This window comes from Phoxinus phoxinus (assembly GCF_949152265.1).
Source record: "Phoxinus phoxinus genome assembly, chromosome: 10".
In the NCBI taxonomy this organism is placed as follows: domain Eukaryota; kingdom Metazoa; phylum Chordata; class Actinopteri; order Cypriniformes; family Leuciscidae; genus Phoxinus; species Phoxinus phoxinus.
This window is the reverse complement of record NC_136885.1, coordinates 24,690,989-24,712,155: the sequence shown is the minus strand read 5'-3', so window position 1 is coordinate 24,712,155 and position 21,167 is coordinate 24,690,989. Positions and strand designations below refer to the sequence as shown.

At 43.3% G+C, this 21,167-nt stretch overlaps 1 protein-coding gene across 5 annotated transcripts in view; it reads right to left on the bottom strand.

The window, feature by feature from the left end:
• Positions 1-21,167, bottom strand: part of LOC307005097 (uncharacterized protein) — a 155,371-nt gene that overhangs the window by 101,341 nt on the left and 32,863 nt on the right. For 4 of the 5 annotated variants that reach the window (XR_013799217.1, XR_013799218.1, XR_013799219.1 and 1 more), the window contains exon 1: positions 4,046-4,226. The exons of the other annotated variant lie outside the window; for it this stretch is intronic. Coding sequence is in view for 1 of the 4 variants with exons in the window: in XM_079624906.1 (XP_079481032.1) it covers positions 4,046-4,154 (109 nt within the window). In the remaining 3 variants the exon portion in view is untranslated. Of the gene's footprint in view, positions 1-4,045; positions 4,227-21,167 lie in introns of those variants that run through there. 5 annotated transcript variants of the gene reach the window in all.

Genomic DNA, 21,167 nt, shown 5'->3' with positions numbered 1-21,167 from the left:
ATAACATGCATCCCTAATACAGACTGCAAAGAACTTCTTCAGTATGCAGTGAATGAAGCATCTCGTAAATGAATAAACGTGAATATGAAACATGGATATCTAGTGACTATTTCGCTCAAAATGTCACAGCTGTAAAATAGCAGTATTTTTTTGCTGAGGTTTGAATTTCCCGTGCTTTATCAACACATAGTGATACTGATGCTATAATTGATGTATGAAGACATGAGACCAGAGGCCCTCCACTCGACCCCTCAATCACATGTGGTCACAGGAGACACATTTGAGACGCATGTTATTAGCAGGTGTAAACATAATGTGTCTCAAATGACCACAAACGTGATCAGACCATCCGACAACAATGATAATACTAGGTGTAAACAAGGTTTTGAATGCTTCCAACGGCCTTCTGTACAACACTCACATTTACATGTAGTCTTAATTATTTTGGCCATTTATCAGCACCGGAAAAATTGTAAAAAAAAATATAACTCGATTTCACGCCAACTGCATGAATGTCATGCTGCCTGTCATATATGGTTCCTTTAACATGTAGACTTGACAATATCAGTAAAGGCCAATACAATAATGATTCCTTTATTACCGAATATACAGGTCAAAAGTTTGTAATAATTAATATTTTTATGTAGTTGAAAAGAAGTCTCTTATGCTCACCAATGCTGCATTTATTTGAAAATAGAGTAAAACATGAAATAACCATTTTTATTATATTATATTTTAAAATGTGATTTATTCCTGTAACGACAAAGCTGAATTTTCAGCATCATTACTCCGGTCTTCAGTGTCACATGATCCTTCAGAAATCATTCTAATATGCTGATTTGCTGCTCAAGAAACATTTGTTCTTAAATTAATACTTTTATTCAGCAAGGACACATTAAATTGACCATAAGTTACAGCAAAAGACATTTATAATGTTACAAAAGATTTATATTTAAAATAAACTTTGTTTTTTTGAATCTTCTATTCATCAAAGAATTCCCAAAAATTTATCAGTTTCCACGAAAATATTAAGCAGCAAAAAATTTATATTTTAACTATTTTAAACACTGATAATAATAAGAACCATTATTCATAATTAAGTACCAATAATAATTTATATTACTTGAGCACCAAATCAGCATATATTAGAATTAATTTTCATGAGAGTAATGAATCATAAAAGAATCATGAGAGTAATGGCTGCTGAAAATTCAAAATATTACTGTTATTAATGTATTTTTAAATCAAACAAATCATGTAGCCTAGTAAGCATAAGAGACGTCTTTCAAAAACATTACAAAATTCAAAACTTTTGACCGGCAGTGTACAGGTGTGCGCTTAGATGGCGAGAAGGGTGACTGAAAGATGTAGGGCACAGCTGGATATACACAGAGAGACGAAGAGAGAAAGAAAGAGAAAATGTGGCAACGGTAAAGCAGTGAGACAGAGTGAGACGACCAGAAAGAGAGAGACACGTAGAGAGAGAGAGAGGGCGAGGACAGCCAGCTGCAGTGCTGTGATAGGACTCAGGCAGACACCGCAAGAGGAGCAGATATCACCGCTGACATTTCGGGCTCCGCTACCCCCAACAGCCCCCTGGGATCACAGCAAGCGCGCCACAGCCATCCCTGTCAATCTCCCTGTGCCTGTCACTCTCCTTTTACTCACTCTCTCTCTTTTTCCCCATTATCTTCCGAGCAGCGTGCGTCCCTTCATCTGGACAGACCGTTGATCCATATCACCCCTTCTGTCCCCACTCCTCACTGGCCCACTGTCACTCGCCAGAGAAAGAGAGAGAGATAGTAAGGGGGAAAGAGAGAGAGAGATTGAAAGGAGGAAAGGAAGGACAAGAGGGTCAGAGGGCAGCAAAAGTGAGGAACACAAGGAGAGAGAAGCAAAGGTCGAAGGTACTCTCGCCCCCTAAGTGTAGAGGAGAATGAATGAGGTAGAAAAAAGGGAAAAAAAGAAAGGATGAAATAGAGAGGGGATCCAACGTGCCCTCTCTCGCACCCTCCTTCTCCTCGTCGGTTCCCTGCGCTCTGTGTTGCGGTGCTCGCTCTATTGTGCTAGCTTTCAGAAGTGCTCAGTTTGAGTGGCAGGCCGTCACAGATCAGCTCCCCGCTAAAGCATCCTGGCAGGCCGGGGTGACGGGCCAGGAAGGGATCTAAGTGGGTTTATCAGCGCCTCTTAACGCCTCTCCAGCTCCCTGACACAAAAGAGAGGGGTATTAAACATCTAAAGCAAACCAAAAAGCGTGAAAGCTCCTTATAGGGCCTCGGGATTGCGGATGTGCCTGGGATCTTTAAAAAAAAAAGAAGAAAAAAAAGAAAGAAAAAAAAAAGAATAGGAAAAAGAATGACATAAAAATAAAAACAACCGAAAATGTCGTAAATGTAAGGCAAAGGGAGAATTAGGCGGACAACGTTGTCATTTTGGACAATCGCATACTTAAATGAAAAAAATAAGCAGGGCTGTCGATTTTAAATGTGATTTTTATTTTTTTAAGTAAAGCCCCAACACAAAACTAAGAATTTTACATTTGGAGCAAATTAAGACTGAAGTTTAACCTAAATGCAAAGCATGTTTTTGTCATTATGCAACGCTAGCGTGCATTACCAAACCACACGGGGACGTTATTTTTATATGTAAACACGCGTGACGTGTAACGTTATAGCCGTTGAAAAACGCGGAGCTCACGAACTTTAAAAAAAACAGACCTTGCGTTTTTCCCCCTTCCACTGACCGCATCTGAACCAACGACCCCTTATGCTGCGTTCACACCAAACGCGAATATGCGTCAAAATTCGCGCCTGCCGCGTCTGGTTATTCGCGTGACCACTTTGTGTTCATTCGCGCGTCAAGAGCGGAATTGACGCGCGTAAAAAAAAAAAGTTTGAAGCGAAATTTACGCGCGTCACGCGCGTCAAGAGGCGAAAGTCAGTTTCGAGACCCGCTGGCGGCCATCTTTTTACAAGATGTCTGATGAGCGATCATTTACCGAGATAGAGTCACCGCACTGTATTTACTCTGGAGAGCAGAACAGCGGCGTAGGGATCATCGTCGCCGTATTTGGGTCCACCAGACCCTTCGGAGGCGAACCCAGTTTGGCGAATTTCACCATTTGCTCCAGGAGCTGCGGCTGGATGACGGCCGGTTTCAGCGGTACTTCAGCCTGTCCCGCGCCCAGTTTGATGACCTGCTGTCCCGCATCGGAGCGAGGATCACCCTCCAGGACACCAACTACAGGCGCTCTATACCAGCTGCGGACCGCCTGTCCATCTGTCTTCGGTTAGTAAATGTATATGCTATTTTAAATACAGTATTTGCTATGCTATCAATATTTTTTTTAAACTGTGGTACGGATACCACTGTTGGCGCTCTTTCTAGTGATAACGTAAGTTACTCCGTTAACTGCTATAACCTAACGTTAAGTTAGACATCAACCTAGAAATTAAAATATTATATTGGCAGACGTGATACTGTCGTGTCTCTGTAATACAGTGATCTTTCTAGTGATACTGAGTTAGCTATAACCTAGACATCAACCTAGAAATTAAAATTCTATTGGCAGACGTGATACTGTCGTGTCTCTGTATAAAAGCAGGCTCCTGATTGGTTAACGCGGCGCGAATTTGACGCAGAAGTTCAGATTTTTCAACTCGGGCGGCAGACGCGAATTCGCGTCAAACGCGTGAATGCACAAAAAGCACAATTCGCGCTTAACGCGCGTATCGCGCCAAACGCGCCAAACGCTCAATTCGCGTCATTCGCGCGAACTAGACGCGCGAATGAGGCGAATTCGCGTCTACCGCGCCGCGCCAAACGCCTCATTCGCGCCGCAAGAACTCCAGACGCTCGTAAACGCGCCTTACCATTGACTTAACATTGAAATCACTCGCGCCTGACGCATATTCGCGCTTGGTGTGAACGCAGCATTAAAGTGCAACTTCGCCGATTTTCAACACGCTTTGTATTGTTACAATGTCTTTAGTATGTCTACTCTTTAACATCATAAAAGAAACACTATTAGGTTAGCTTTTATTACCTGTACACGACAGCGTTTTGCTTCGGGGGTTGGGCAGAACTGACAGAAATCCCGCTAAACGTGTATCCTTTGAATTCTTGCACACAGGAACAATACAAGTCGACAGCATTATAACTAAAAGTTTTTTAAGAAGTATCTCCTACTAAAGCAAGGCAGTAGACTCTGGAACGCGTATCCACCAGGTAACGTTATCCACAGCTGTAGTAGCAGACTGGTGGGAGTGGCCTTGGACGGCAACATGCATTATGGGTGTTGAAGTTTTGCTACCTGGCAAAAGCCTTTTTCTCTATTTCCTATTATTAGGTAGCACCGATTAAAAAAAAATATATATATATATATATATATATATATATATATATATATTTATTTATTTGATTACTCTATTATTATTAGGGCCCAAGCCTTGAAAAGGCGAAGGCCCTATTGTTTTCCTTCAGATTATTATTAGGGCCCAAGCCTTGAAAAGGCGAAGGCCCTATTGTTTTCCTTCGGATTATTAGGGCCCAAGCCTTGAAAAGGCGAAGGCCCTATTGTTTTCCAAAGGATTATTATTTATTAGGGCCCAAGCCTTGAAAAGGCGAAGGCCCTATTGTTTTCCTTCGGATTATTCTTCTTTATTATTTATTATTTTTAGGGCCCAAGCCTTGAAAAGGCGAAGGCCCTATTGTTTTCCTTCGGATTATTCTTCTTTATTATTTATTATTAGGGCCCAAGCCTTGAAAAGGCGAAGGCCCTATTGTTTTCCATGGGATTATTATTTATTCTTCTTCTTTATTATTATTATATTACTACCTTTTGGGCACTTTTGGGGGCCTTAACGTGCTCAAAAACTCTTGAAACTTTGCACAAATGTCAGAACCTGCGGCCATTAGGGCCCGACTGAAGCTGGGACCCGGGCGTGGCAGGGGGGCTCGCCAGCGCCCCCTGGAATGGGATTCAAAAACATGTCCATATCTCAAACACGCTTGCATGTAATAATATGAAACTCGGTACACGTATAGATCTCATCGGGCCGAACAACTTTCGTGCTCTAAGTTTTACGCCAGTCCAACAGGAAGTCGGTTATTATGGGCTGTATGGAAACGCATGTTCTGGCATTTGAAACACTTGTCCTAGAGAATTCATCGGATGACCACGAAACTCGGTGTGCATGAAGTCAAGACATGGAGGATGATAAATTGCGAGGGGATTTTTGATATCTCGAACGGTTTGGCCGTGGCGAGGAAACGAATTTATGGCGAATATTGGAAACAGGAAGTGTGTTATAACATCCTCATACATTAACTGATCTTGATGAAACTTCAGCAGTGTGTTCGCTGTAAGAGGCCGATCACATGGGTGTGACTATTGTGAGTCAAAGTTATAGCGCCACCAACTGGCAGCAGGAAGTGTGTCACTTTCAAAATGCTTTGAAATCACCCTCTTATTTTTACCCGATTTGCTTCAAACTTCATCTGTATAATGTAAACACACGGCAGATGTAGACCTGTGAAAGGATTATTGATATCTTTAATACTGTCGCCATGGCAACGCTTTAAACTTTTATATTCTTTTTGGATGCATTTGAGGCTCTTAACATGCTTCAAATTACATGAAACTCAACATGCATTTGACATTTATTGTGTAATAGACATGTGCGAAGTTTCAGAAACGGGCGTGGTAAGGGGCTCAGTAGCGCCACCTTTAGTCAAAAATGGGGTATTAGTTTTACCTACAGGAACAAAAATCGGTATCTATATTTATCTCCACGAGCCGGACAACTTTCTAATTGACAGTCATTAGCTCCGACCAACAGGAAGTCAGATATTTTGGTTTGAATGTGTACTTTTGGAGCATTTTCCCTCTGCCCCTCTGCGTCTCTGTGTGTGTGTGTGTGTGTGTGTGTGTGTGAGGAGGGGGGCTAGTTTAGTTTAACCCTTTCTCTGCTGTGTGCAAAATCTCTGGCACTTTTGAGTATATATATTATATTATTATATTATTATATATAGAATAATAATATACATGTTAAAAATAGAGAGGGGGGGGGGGGGGGGGGGATATACACACATACCGGTATATATATGTAACCCAGATAGCATTTATTACCAGTAAAGGGTTAAAGGAAAAAGAGTGTTCTAGACGGAAAAGACATGTATCCAACCACACATCGTGCTGCAGTGACTGACACCTCTGTGAGCCAATAGTAGCAGCATATTGAGGAAGCCGCCCACAGGTCGCGCGGGCGCTGTCTTCAGCAGTGAGCAGATGAGAGCGCATTAGATGAAACAGCATGAATGAATCTTGTACAGAATTAAGTGCATCTGGAAAGTTGGACTTTGGATACATTAGCCTGAAAAGTCGTCGAAGAGAGAAAAGAGTGAATTGATGATCGGAGGAGAGCAGATGTAAAGGATTTCGGAGTGAATCGACGTGAATGATCTTTCTTTTATGAAACTGATTCTATATCGCTTTGGTGAGTGAACATTCAGCTATCAATCCGTTTCATATAAAAGACATGCCAAAATCTGTGTGTGTGTGTCTGTGTGGGGAGGGGAGGGAGGGAGGGCACACACACACACACACACAAATAGACAGCCCCCCCTGTGTGTGTCTGTGTGGGGAGGGGAGCAGAAAGACTATGAACAATTGTGCCATCTAGTGTTTTATACTATGTATAAATGTGTTTTTTATTTTAAACAAGTGTTTTAAAGTACACTAATTTCAATTAATGATATGCTGCATTTTTATGTATATTTAAACATTATCAAAGTTAGGATGTCATTTTTTTAGTTTCAAAAGTTATCTGTCTCTGTCTCCCTTTGGCTGTCATTACCCTCCCCTCACTCCCACAGTCTCACTTATTTCTTTCTGTATCAAATAATATTACCATAAACAAAAAGTTTGAGTTTCTTTTTCAATCAATGTATTATGTGTAACTTAAAAATAAGAAGATTAAACAGATATGTTTGAGGGCAAGACATGAAAACGATGAAATATAATATAGTATTAGTAAAAGAGTGCAGTATAGGGTTGGATGAATCAGATAAATAACATATTTTGTTAAAAAAACATTTGGTTAATTTTCGGTGTTGTGTACTTACAATGGCTGCTGATTTCATGTGTCCGTTAAGTCCATGAGACTGTAGGGTGTCTAATTTTTCATTTTAGGTTTCAGAAGGGTGCTCACGCATACTTTGTGGTTGATATGTGCCCTCGATGCGCACTTTTGCAGAACCCACACTGATGCAAGCTCTAAAGCAGACTTCTTCTCGACAGTCAAAGCGGAGTTACGTTATTGCCCGTCGTGCACAGGAACCCTAAAGGCACCGGGGTGGCGGTTTTTATATATATATATATATATATATAAATATAGCTGCAAGCAGCGATGGAGGGCCCAAGCCGGTGCCACCGCCACCGCGGTGCCTTTAGTGCAACTAAAGGCACCGTGGTGGCGGTGCCACCGGCTTGGGCCCGTAATCGCTGCTTGCAGCTATATTTATTATTATTATTATTATTATATTACTACCTTTTGGGCACTTTTGGGGGCCTTAACGTGCTCAAAAACTCTTGAAACTTTGCACAAATGTCAGAACCCGCGGCCATTAGAGCTGGACTGAAGCTGGTACCCGGGCGTGGCAGGAGGGCTCGACAGCGCCCCCTGGAACGCGGTCCGAAAACTTGGTCCATAAATCAAACACGCTTGCGTGGAATAATATGAAACTCGGTACACTTATAGATCTCATCGGTTCATATATCCTTCGTGCTCTGACTTTTTACCCCAGCCCAACAGGAAGTCGGCTATTTGGCGTAGTTTAAAAAACACATGCAATGGAATTTAAAATACTCCTCCTAGACGATTTAACCAATCACCACGAAACTCGGTGTGCATGAAGTCAAGACATGGAGGATGAAAAATTGCCAGGGGATTTTTGATATCTCGAACGGTTTGGCCGTGGCGAGGAAACGAATTTATGGCGAATATTGGAAACAGGAAGTGTGTTATAACATCCTCATACATTAACTGATCTTGATGAAACTTCAGCAGTGTGTTCGCTGTAACAGGCCGATCATATGGATGTGACTATTGTGAGTCAAAGTTATAGCGCCACCAACTGGCAGCAGGAAGTGTGTCACTTTCAAAATGCTTTGAATTCACCCTCTTATTTTTACCCGATTTGCTTCAAACTTTATGTGTATAATGTAAACACACGGCAGATGTAGACCTGTGAAAGAATTATTGATATCTTAAATACTGTTGCCATGGCAACGCTTTAAACTTTTATATTCTTTTTGGGTGCATTTGAGGCTCTTAACATGCTTCAAATTGCATGAAACTCAACATGCATATCAGATTTATTAGGTACTAGGCATGTGTGAAGTTTCAGAAACGGGCGCGGTGGAGGGGCTCAGTAGCGCCACCTTTAGTCAAAAATGGGGTATTAGTTTTACCTACAGTAACAAAAATCGGTATTTATATTTATCTCCCCGAGCCGGACAACTTTCTAATTTACAGTCATTAGCTCCGACCAACAGGAAGTCAGATATTTTGGTTTGAATGTGATTTGATGGGAATTTTGCCAGTCTCTCTCAGTGTCTGTGTGTGTGAGAGAGGAGGGGGGCTTTATTTTAACCCTTTCTCTGCTGTGTGGGACTTCTCGGGCACTTTTGGGGCCCTTAACGTGCTCGAAAACTCTTGAAACTTTGCACACAGGTCAGAACCTGCGGCCATCAGGGCTGGGCTGAAGCTGGTACCCGGGCGTGGCAGGGGAGCTCAACAGCGCCCCCTTGAACGTGGTCCGAAAAACTTGGTCCATATATCAAACACGTTTGCATGTAATAATATGAAACTCGGTACACATATAGATTTAATCGGGCCGAACAACTTTCGTGCTCTAAGTTTTACACCAGTCCAACAGGAAGTCGGCTATTATGGGCTGTATGAAAATGCATGCCCCTGGAATTTGATATACTCCTCCAAGAAAAATTATCCTATCGCCACCAAACTCGGTCAGCATGAAGTCAAGACATTGAGGACGCTAAATTGCGGACGGATTTTTGATATCTCGAACGGTTTGGCCGTGGCGAGGAAACGAAGTTATGGCGAGAAAAGAAAAACACAATGTGTTATAACGTCTTCATACATTAATTGATCTGGATGAAACTTCAGCAGTGTGTTTGTTGTAAGAGGGCGATCACATGGATGTGACTATTGTGAGTCAAAGTTATAGCGCCACCAACTGGCAGCAGGAAGTGTGTTACTTTCAAGACACTTTTGACTAAAGTGGGTGGGTTATTTTTACCTACAGTCACAAAACTCGGTCTGTATATTGTGCTTATCGATCCGGACAACTTTCTCATTTACAGTCATTAGCTCCGACCAACAGGAAGTCAGATATTTTGGTTTGAATGTGGTTTTGTCTCTCTCTGACAGAGTTCCCCCTGCCATTCTCTCTCTGTGTGTGTGTGTGTGTGTGTGTGTGTGGAGTGGGGGGGAGGGGAGGGAGAGAGGGCACACACACAGACAGCCCCCCCCCCCCTTTTCTGTGTGTGTTTGGAGGGGAGCAGAAAGACTCACACTAGAGTGCGGATCGGGCCAAATTTTTCAGTCCGAGCCCGGCCCGCGTCCGACAGAGCAGTAACCGAACCCGACCCGAGCCCGACAGGCATAAAGATATTTATGTTCGAGCCCGACCCGAGCCCGACAGTTAAAATCCCATTTTTTTCTCATACTAATGACAATTGTACGTTTTTTTGTGTGGAAAGCCCGCTTTTATTAAGCAACTGTAGGAAGGCAATCGGAAATGTCAACAGGACAAGCGCATCAGCGCTCGGAGCAACAAGCGCTCTTAACACCTGGCGCGCGCACATTATGCACGCGTTTCGTTGTCACGGCTACATAAACAAATGTCCGCACACAGGAAGACGGATGTTATGGTAATATTTTACATGTATTTTAATCACAAAAACGAACGTTTGCATCAAGTGAAAGCATCAGGCACATCGGCTACCTACATAATAAGCTGTTTTAAATTTAAAATGTTCAATGCCTTATCGCGCTGATGTGACCGAGCCCGACCCGAACCCGAACATCATTTCTAAATATCTGTCCGAACCCGGCCCGGCCCGTCGGGTACCGGCGGGTCTCGTCGGGCTCGGGTCGGGTATCCATCCTCTAACTCACACTGATGCAAGCTCTAAAGCAGACTTCTTCTCGACAGTCAAAGCGGGGTTACGTTATTGCCCGTCGTGCACAGGAACCCGAAAGGCAACGGGGTGGCGGCTTTTTATATATATATATATATATATATATATATATATATATATATATATATATATATATATATATATATAAATAAATATAGCTGCAAGCAGCGATGGAGGGCCCAAGCCGGTGGCAGCGCCAGCCCGGTGCCTTTAGTGTAACTAAAGGCACCAGGGTGGCGGTGCCACCGGCTTGGGCCCGTAATCGCTGCTTGCAGCTATATTTATTTATATATATATATATATATATATATATATATATATATATATTTATTTATTATTATTATTATTATATTACTACCTTTTGGGCACTTTTGGGGGCCTTAACGTGCTCAAAAACTCTTGAAACTTTGCACAAATGTCAGAACCCGCGGCCATTAGAGCTGGAATGAAGCTGGTACCCGGGCGTGGCAGGAGGGCTCGACAGCGCCCCCTGGAACGCGGTCCGAAAACTTGGTCCATAAATCAAACACGCTTGCGTGGAATAATATGAAACTCGGTACACTTATAGATCTCATCGGTTCATATATCCTTCGTGCTCTGACTTTTTACCCCAGCCCAACAGGAAGTCGGCTATTTGGCGTAGTTTAAAAAACACATGCAATGGAATTTAAAATACTCCTCCTAGACGATTCAACCAATCACCACGAAACTCGGTGTGCATGAAGTCAAGACATGGAGGATGAAAAATTGCCAGGGGATTTTTGATATCTCGAACGCTTTGGCCGTGGCGAGGAAACAAATTTATGGCGAATATTGGAAACAGGAAGTGTGTTATAACATCCTCATACATTAATTGATCTTGATGAAACTTCAGCAGTGTGTTCGTTGTAAGAGGCCGATCACATGGATGTGACTATTGTGAGTCAAAGTTATAGCGCCACCAACTGGCAGCAGGAAGTGTGTCACTTTCAAAATGCTTTGAATTCACCCTCTTATTTTTACCCGATTTGCTTCAAACTTTATGTGTATAATGTAAACACACGGCAGATGTAGACATGTGAAAGAATTATTGATATCTTAAATACTGTTGCCATGGCAACGCTTTAAACTTTTATATTCTTTTTGGGTGCATTTGAGGCTCTTAACATGCTTCAAATTGCATGAAACTCAACATGCATATCAGATTTATTAGGTACTAGGCATGTGTGAAGTTTCAGAAACGGGCGCGGTGGAGGGGCTCAGTAGCGCCACCTTTAGTCAAAAATGGGGTATTAGTTTTACCTACAGTAACAAAAATCGGTAATTATATTTATCTCCCCGAGCCGGACAACTTTCTAATTTACAGTCATTAGCTCTGACCAACAGGAAGTCAGATATTTTGGTTTGAATGTGATTTGATGGGAATTTTGCCAGTCTCTCTCAGTGTCTGTGTGTGTGAGAGAGGAGGGGGGCTTTATTTTAACCCTTTCTCTGCTGTGTGGGACTTCTCGGGCACTTTTGGGGCCCTTAACGGGCTCGAAAACTCTTGAAACTTTGCACACAGGTCAGAACCTGCGGCCATCAGGGCTGGGCTGAAGCTGGTATCCGGGCGTGGCAGGGGAGCTCAACAGCGCCCCCTTGAACGTGGTCCGAAAAACTTGGTCCATATATCAAACACGTTTGCATGTAATAATATGAAACTCGGTACACATATAGATTTAATCGGGCCGAACAACTTTCGTGCTCTAAGTTTTACGCCAGTCCAACAGGAAGTCGGCTATTATGGGCTGTATGAAAATGCATGCCCCTGGAATTTGATATACTCGTCCAAGAAAAATTATCCTATCGCCACCAAACTCGGTCAGGATGAAGTCAAGACATTGAGGACGCTAAATTGCGGACGGATTTTTGATATCTCGAACGGTTTGGCCGTGGCGAGGAAACGAAGTTATGGCGAGAAAAGAAAAACACAATGTGTTATAACGTCTTCATACATTTATTGATCTTGATGAAACTTCAGCAGTGTGTTTGTTGTAAGAGGGCGATCACATGGATGTGACTATTGTGAGTCAAAGTTATAGCGCCACCAACTGGCAGCAGGAAGTGTGTTACTTTCAAGATACTTTTGACTAAAGTGGGTGGGTTATTTTTACCTACAGTCACAAAACTCGGTCTGTATATTGTGCTTATCGATCCGGACAACTTTCTAATTTACAGTCATTAGCTCCAACCAACAGGAAGTCAGATATTTTGGTTTGAATGTGGTTTTGTCTCTCTCTGACAGAGTTCCCCCTGCCATTCTCTGTGTGTGTGTGTGTGTGTGTGTGTGGGGGGGGGGGGGGGGGGGAGGGAGGGAGGGCACACACACAGACAGCCCCCCCCTTTTCTGTGTGTGTTTGGAGGGGAGCAGAAAGACTCACACTGATGCAAGCTCTAAAGCAGACTTCTTCTCGACAGTCAAAGCGGGGTTACGTTATTGCCCGTCGTGCACAGGAACCCGAAAGGCAACGGTGGTGGCGGCTTTTTATATATATATATATATAAATAAATATAGCTGCAAGCAGCGATGGAGGGCCCAAGCCGGTGGCAGCGCCAGCCCGGTGCCTTTAGTGTAACTAAAGGCACCAGGGTGGCGGTGCCACCGGCTTGGGCCCGTAATCGCTGCTTGCAGCTATATTTATTTATATATTTAGGGCCCAAGCCTTGAAAAGGCGAAGGCCCTATTGTTTTCCTTCGGATTATTATTTATTATTCTTCTTCTTCTTCTTTATTATTATTATTATTTTACTACCTTTTGGGCACTTTTGGGGGCCTTAACGTGCTCAAAAACTCTTGAAACTTTGCACAAATGTCAGAACCTGCGGCCATTAGGGCCGCGCTGAAGCTGGGACCCGGGCGTGGCAGGGGGGCTCGGCAGCGCCCCCTGGAATGGGATTCAAAAACATGTCCATATTTCAAACACGCTTGCATGTAATAATATGAAACTCGGTACACATATAGATCTCATCGGGCCGAACAACTTTCGTGCTCTAAGTTTTACGCCAGTCCAACAGGAAGTCGGCTATTATGGGCTGTATGGAAACGCATGTTCTGGCATTTGAAACACTTCTCCCAGAGAATTCATCCGATGACCACGAAACTCGGTGTGCATGAAGTCAAGACATGGAGGATGCTAAATTGCGGACGGATTTTTGATATCTCGAACGGTTTGGCCGTGGCGAGGAAACGAATTTATGATTAAAAAAGGATGCATAAAGTGTGTTATAACTTAGTTATAGTTTTACCTACAGTTACAAAACTCAGCGTGTATATTGATATTATCAAGCCGAACAACTTTCTAATTTACAGTCATTAGCTCCGACCAACAGAAAGTCAGATATTGTGGTTTGAATGTGAATTGTGTCTCTCTCTGTCTCTCTGCTATTCTGTGTGTGTGTGTCTGTCTGTGTGGGGTGGGGAGGGGAGGGGGGATCTGTGTATGTGTGTGTGTGTGAGTGTGTGTGAGGAGGGAGGCTAGTTTAGTTTAACCCTTTCTCTGCTGTGTGCAAAATCTCGGGCACTTTTTAGGCCCTTAACGTGCTCGAAAACTCTTGAATTTTGCACACAGGTCAGAACCCATCAGGGCCGGGCTGAAGCTGGTACCCGGGCGTGGCAGGGGGGCTCGACAGCGCCCCCTGGAATGGGATTCAAACACTTGTCCGTATATCAAACACGCTTGCATGTAATAATATGAAACTCGGTACACATTTAGATCTCATCGGGCCGAACAATTTTCGTGCTCTAAGTTTTACGCCAGCCCAACAGGAAGTCGGCTATTGTGGGTGGTATGAAAACGCATGCCCCTGGAATTTGAAACACTCTTTCTAGAAAATTCATCCAATCGCAACCAAACTCGGTCAGCATGACGTCAAGACATTGAGGATACTAAATTGCTGACGGATTTTTGATATCTCTAACAGTTTGGCCGTGGCGAGGAAACAAAATTATGGCGAGAAAAGAGAAACACGATGTGTTATATTGTCTTCATACATTAATTGATCTTGATGAAACTTCAGTAGCGTGTTTGTTGTAAGAGAGCGATCACATGGATGTAACTAATGTGAGTCAAAGTTATAGCGCCACCAACTGGCAGCAGGAAGTGTGTTACTTTTGACAAAAGTGGGGGGGTTACTTTTACCTACAGTCACAAAACTTGGTATGTATATTGTGCACATCGAGCCGGACAACTTTCTGGTTTACAGTCATTAGCACCGACCAACAGGAAGTCAGATATTTTGGTTTGAATGTGGTTTTGTCTCTCTCTGCCTCTCTCTGACAGAGTTCCCCCAGCCATTCTGTGTGTGTGTGTGTGTGTGTGTGTGTGTGTGTGTGTGTGTGTGTGTGTGTGTGTCTGTCTGTGTGGGGAGGGGAGGGAGGGCACACACACACACAGACAGCCCCCCTGTCTGTCTGTGTGTGTGGGGAGGGGAGCAGAAAGACTATGAACAATTGTGCCATCTAGTGTTTTATACTATGTATAAATGTGTTTTTTATTTTAAACAAGTGTTTTAAAGTACACTAATTTCAATTAATGATATGCTGCATTTTTATGTATATTTAAACATTATCAAAGTTAGGATGTCAGTTTTTTAGTTTCAAAAGTTATCTGTCTCTGTCTCCCTTTGGCTGTCATTACCCTCCCCTCACTCCCACAGTCTCACTTATTTCTTTCTGTATCAAATAATATTACCATAAACAAAAAGTTTGAGTTTCTTTTTCAATCAATGTATTATGTGTAACTTAAAAATAAGCAGATTAAACAGATATGTTTGAGGGCAAGACATGAAAACGATGAAATATAATATAGTATTAGTAAAAGAGTGCAGTATAGGGTTGGATGAATCAGATAAATAACATATTTTGTTAAAAAAACATTTGGTTAAATAAAATCGAGTGATACATAGTGCTATATTGCCCTCTCGACAGTCAAAGCGGGTTACGTTATTGCCCGTCGTGCACAGGAACCCGAAAGGCAACGGGGTGGCGGCTTTATATATATATATATATATATATATATAAATAAATATAGCTGCAAGCAGCGATGGAGGGCCCAAGCCGGGGGCAGTGCCAGCCCGGTGCTTTTAGTGTAACTAAAGGCACCAGGGTGGCGGTGCCACCGGCTTGGGCCCGTAATCGCTGCTTGCAGCTATATTTATTATTATTATTATTGTTCTTCAAGGGTTTGGGGGCTTTTGGGGCCCTTAACATACTCAAAAACTCTTGAAACTTTGCACACGGGTCAGAACCTGCGGCCATTAGAGCCGGACTGAAGCTGGTACCCGGGCGTGGCAGGGGGGCTCGACAGCGCCCCCTGGAACGGGGTCCGAAAACTTGGTCCATAAATCAAACACGCTTGCATGAAATAATATGAAACTCGGTACACTTATAGATCTCATCGGTTCATATATCCTTCATGCTCTGACTTTTTACGCCAGCCCAACAGGATGTCGGCTATTTGGGGTAGTTTAAAAAACGCATTCAATGGAATTTAAAATACTCCTCCTAGACGATTCAACCAATCACCACGAAACTCGGTGTGCATGAAGTCAAGACATTGAGGATGAAAACTTGCGAGGGGATTTTTGATATCTCGAACGGTTTGGCCGTGGGTAGGAAACGAATTTATGGCGAATATTGGAAACAGGAAGTGTGTTATAACTTCTGCATACATTAATTGATCTTGATGAAACTTCAGCAGTGTGTTCGCTGTAAGAGGCCGATCACATGGATGTGACTATTGTGAGTCAAAGTTATAGCGCCACCAACTGGCAGCAGGAAGTGTGTCACTTTCAAAATGCTTTGAATTCACCCTCTTATTTATACCCGATTTGCTTCAAACTTCATCTGTATAACGTAAACACACGACAGATGTAGACCTGTGAAAGGATGATTGATATCTTTAATACTGTCGCCATGGCAACGCTTTAAACTTTTATATTCTTTTTGGATGCATTTGAGGCTCTTAACATGCTTCAAATTGCATGAAACTCAACATGCATATCACATTTATTGCCTAGTACACTTGTGCGAAGTTTCAGAAACGGGCGTGGTGAGGGGCTCAGTAGCGCCACCTTTAGTCAAAAATGGGGTATTAGTTTTACCTACAGTAACCAAACTCGGTACGTATATTCTTCTCTTCGATCCGGACAACTTTCTAATTTACACTCATTAGCCCCGACCAACAGGAAGTCAGATATTTTGGTTTGAATGGGAGAAGATCTGAGAATTTTGCCAGTCTCTCTCAGTGTCTGTGTGTGTGAGAGGAGGGGGGCTTTGTTAACCCTTTCTCTGCTGTGTGCGACTTCTCGGGCACTTATGGGGCCCTTGACGTGCTCAAAAACTCTTCAAACTTTGCACACAGGTCAGAACCCGCGGCCATCAGGGCCAGGTTGAAGCTGGTACCTGGGCGTGGCATGGGGGCTCGACAGCGCCCCCTGGAATGGGATTCGAACACTTGTCCATATATCAAACACGCTTGCATGAATAAGTATGAAACTCGGTACACATTTAGATCTCATCAAGCCGAACAACTTTCGTGCTCTAAGTTTTACGCCAGTCCAACAGGAAGTCGGCTATTATGGGTTGTATGAAAACGCACGCCCCTGGAATTTGATATACTCCTCCAAGAAAAATTATCCTATCGCCACCAAACTCGGTCAGCATGAAGTAAAGACATTGAGGACGCTAAATTGCGGACGGATTTTTGATATCTCGAAAACACAGACAGCCCCCCCCCCCTTTTCTGTGTGTGTTTGGAGGGGAGCAGAAAGACTCACACTGATACAAGCTCTAAAGCAGACTTCTTCTCGACAGTCAAAGCGGGGTTACGTTATTGCCCGTCGTGCACAGGAACCCGAAAGGCAACGGGGTGGCGGCTTTTTATATATATATATATATATATATATATATAAATAAATATAGCTGCAAGCAGCGATGGAGGGCCCAAGCCGGTGGCAGCGCCAGCCCGGTGCCTTTAGTGTAACTAAAGGCACCAGGGTGGCGGTGCCACCGGCTTGGGCCCGTAATCGCTGCTTGCAGCTATATTTCTTCATTATTATTATATTACTACCTTTTGGGCACTTTTGGGGGCCTTAACGTGCTCAAAAACTCTTGAAACTTTGCACAAATGTCAGAACCCGCGGCCATTAGAGCCGGACTGAAGCTGGTACCCGGGCGTGGCAGGGGGGCTCAACAGCGCCCCCTGGAACGCGGTCCAAAAACTTGGTCCATAAATCAAACACGCTTGCGTGTAATAATATGAAACTCGGTACACTTATAGATCTCATCGGTTCATATATCCTTCGTGCTCTGACTTTTCACCCCAGCCCAACAGGAAGTCGGCTATTTGGCGTAGTTTAAAAAACACATGCAATGGAATTTAAAATACTCCTCCTAGACGATTCAACCAATCACCACGAAACTCGGTGTGCATGAAGTCAAGACATGGAGGATGATAAATTGCGAGGGGATTTTTGATATCTCGAACGGTTTGGCCGTGGCGAGGAAACGAATTTATGGCGAATATTGGAAACAGGAAGTGTGTTATAACATCCTCATACATTAATTGATCTTGATGAAACTTCAGCAGTGTGTTCGTTGTAAGAGGCCGATCGCATGGATGTGACTATTGTGAGTCAAAGTTATAGCGCCACCAACTGGCAGCAGGAAGTGTGTCACTTTCAAAATGCTTTGAATTCACCCTCTTATTTTTACCCGATTTGCTTCAAACTTTATGTGTATAATGTAAACACACGGCAGATGTAGACCTGTGAAAGAATTATTGATATCTTAAATACTGTTGCCATGGCAACGCTTTAAACTTTTATATTCTTTTTGGGTGCATTTGAGGCTCTTAACATGCTTCAAATTGCATGAAAACTCAACATGCATATCAGATTTATTAGGTACTAGGCATGTGTGAAGTTTCAGAAACGGGCGTGTTAAGGGGCTCAGTAGCGCCACCTTTAGTCAAAAATGGGGTATTAGTTTTACCTACAGTAACAAAAATCGGTATTTATATTTATCTCCCCGAGCCGGACAACTTTCTAATTTACAGTCATTAGCTCCGACCAACAGGAAGTCAGATATTTTGGTTTGAATGTGATTTGATGGGAATTTTGCCAGTCTCTCTCAGTGTCTGTGTGTGTGAGAGAGGAGGGGGGCTTTATTTTAACCCTTTCTCTGCTGTGTGGGACTTCTCGGGCACTTTTGGGGCCCTTAACGTGCTCGAAAACTCTTGAAACTTTGCACACAGGTCAGAACCTGCGACCATCAGGGCTGGGCTGAAGCTGGTACCCGGGCGTGGCAGGGGAGCTCAACAGCGCCCCCTTGAACGTGGTCCGAAAAACTTGGTCCATATATCAAACACGTTTGCATGTAATAATATGAAACTTGGTACACATATAGATTTAATCGGGCCGAACAACTTTCGTGCTCTAAGTTTTACGCCAGTCCAACAGGAAGTCGGCTATCATGGGCTGTATGAAAATGCATGCCCCTGGAATTTGATATACTCCTCCAAGAAAAATTATCCTATCGCCACCAAACTCGGTCAGCATGAAGTCAAGACATTGAGGACGCTAAATTGCGGACGGATTTTTGATATCTCGAACGGTTTGGCTGTGGCGAGGAAACGAAGTTATGGCGAGAAAAGAAAAACACAATGTGTTATAACGTCTTCATACATTTATTGATCTTGATGAAACTTCAGCAGTGTGTTTGTTGTAAGAGGGCGATCACATGGATGTGACTATTGTGAGTCAAAGTTATAGCGCCACCAACTGGCAGCAGGAAGTGTGTTACTTTCAAGATACTTTTGACTAAAGTGGGTGGGTTATTTTTACCTACAGTCACAAAACTCGGTCTCTATATTGTGCTTATCGATCCGGACAACTTTCTCATTTACAGTCATAAGCTCCGACCAACAGGAAGTCAGATATTTTGGTTTGAATGTGGTTTTGTCTCTCTCTGACAGAGTTCCCCCTGCCATTCTCTGTGTATGTGTGTGTGTGTGTGTGTGTGTGTGTGTGTGGGGGGGGAGGGAGGGAGGGAGGGCACACACACAGACAGCCCCCCCCCTTTTCTGTGTGTGTTTGGAGGGGAGCAGAAAGACTCACACTGATGCAAGCTCTAAAGCAGACTTCTTCTCGACAGTCAAAGCGGGGTTACGTTATTGCCCGTCGTGCACAGGAACCCGAAAGGCAACGGGGGTGGCGGCTTTTTATATATATATATATAAATATAAATAAATATAGCTGCAAGCAGCGATGGAGGGCCCAAGCCGGTGGCAGCGCCAGCCCGGTGCCTTTAGTGTAACTAAAGGCACCAGGGTGGCGGTGCCACCGGCTTGGGCCCGTAATCGCTGCTTGCAGCTATATTTTATTCTTCTTCTTCTTTATTAGGGCCCAAGCCTTGAAAAGGCGAAGGCCCTATTGTTTTCCTTCGGATTATTCTTCTTTATTATTATTATTATTTATTATTTATTATTATTATTATATTACTACCTTTTGGGCACTTTTGGGGGCCTTAACGTGCTCAAAAACTCTTGAAAATTTGCACAAATGTCAGAACCTGCGGCCATCAGGGCCCGACTGAAGCTGGGACCCGGGCGTGGCAGGGGGGCTCGGCAGCGCCCCCTGGAATGGGATTCAAAAACATGTCCATATCTCAAACACGCTTGCATGTAATAATATGAAACTCGATACACATATAGATCTCATCGGGCCGAACAACTTTCGTGCTCTAAGTTTTACGCCAGTCCAACAGGAAGTCGGTTATTATGGGCTGTATGGAAACGCATGTTCTGGCATTTGAAACACTTGTCCTAGAGAATTCATCGGATGACCACGAAACTCGGTGTGCATGAAGTCAAGACATGGAGGATGAAAAATTGCCAGGGGATTTTTGATATCTCGAACGGTTTGGCCGTGGCGAGGAAACGAATTTATGGCGAATATTGGAAACAGGAAGTGTGTTATAACATCCTCATACATTAACTGATCTTGATGAAACTTCAGCAGTGTGTTTGTTGTAAGAGAACGATCACATGGATGTGACTATTGTGAGTCAAAGTTATAGCGCCACCAACTGGCAGCAGGAAGTGTGTCACTTTCAAAATGCTTTGAAATCACCCTCTTATTTTTACCCGATTTGCTTCAAACTTCATCTGTATAATGTAAACACACGGCAGATGTAGACCTGTGAAAGGATTATTGATATCTTAAATACTGTTGCCATGGCAACGCATCAAACTTTAATATTCTTTTTGGGTGCATTTGAGGCTCTTAACATGCTTCAAATTGCATGAAACTCAACATGCATATCAGATTTATTAGGTACTAGGCATGTGTGAAGTTTCAGAAACGGGCGCGGTGGAGGGGCTCAGTAGCGCCACCTTTAGTCAAAAATGGGGTATTAGTTTTACCTACAGTAACAAAAATCGGTATTTATATTTATCTCCCCGAGCCGGACAACTTTCTAATTGACAGTCATTAGCTCCGACCAACAGGAAGTCAGATATTTTGGTTTGAATGTGATTTGATGGGAATTTTGCCAGTCTCTCTCAGTGTCTGTGTGTGTGAGAGAGGAGGGGGGGCTTTATTTTAACCCTTTCTCTGCTGTGTGGGACTTCTCGGGCACTTTTGGGGCCCTTAACGTGCTCGAAAACTCTTGAAACTTTGCACACAGGTCAGAACCTGCGACCATCAGGGCGGGGCTGAAGCTGGTACCCGGGCGTGGCAGGGGAGCTCAACAGCGCCCCCTTGAACGTGGTCCGAAAAACTTGGTCCATATATCAAACACGTTTGCATGTAATAATATGAAACTCGGTACACATATAGATTTAATCGGGCCGAACAACTTTCGTGCTCTAAGTTTTACGCCAGTCCAACAGGAAGTCGGCTATTATGGGCTGTATGAAAAT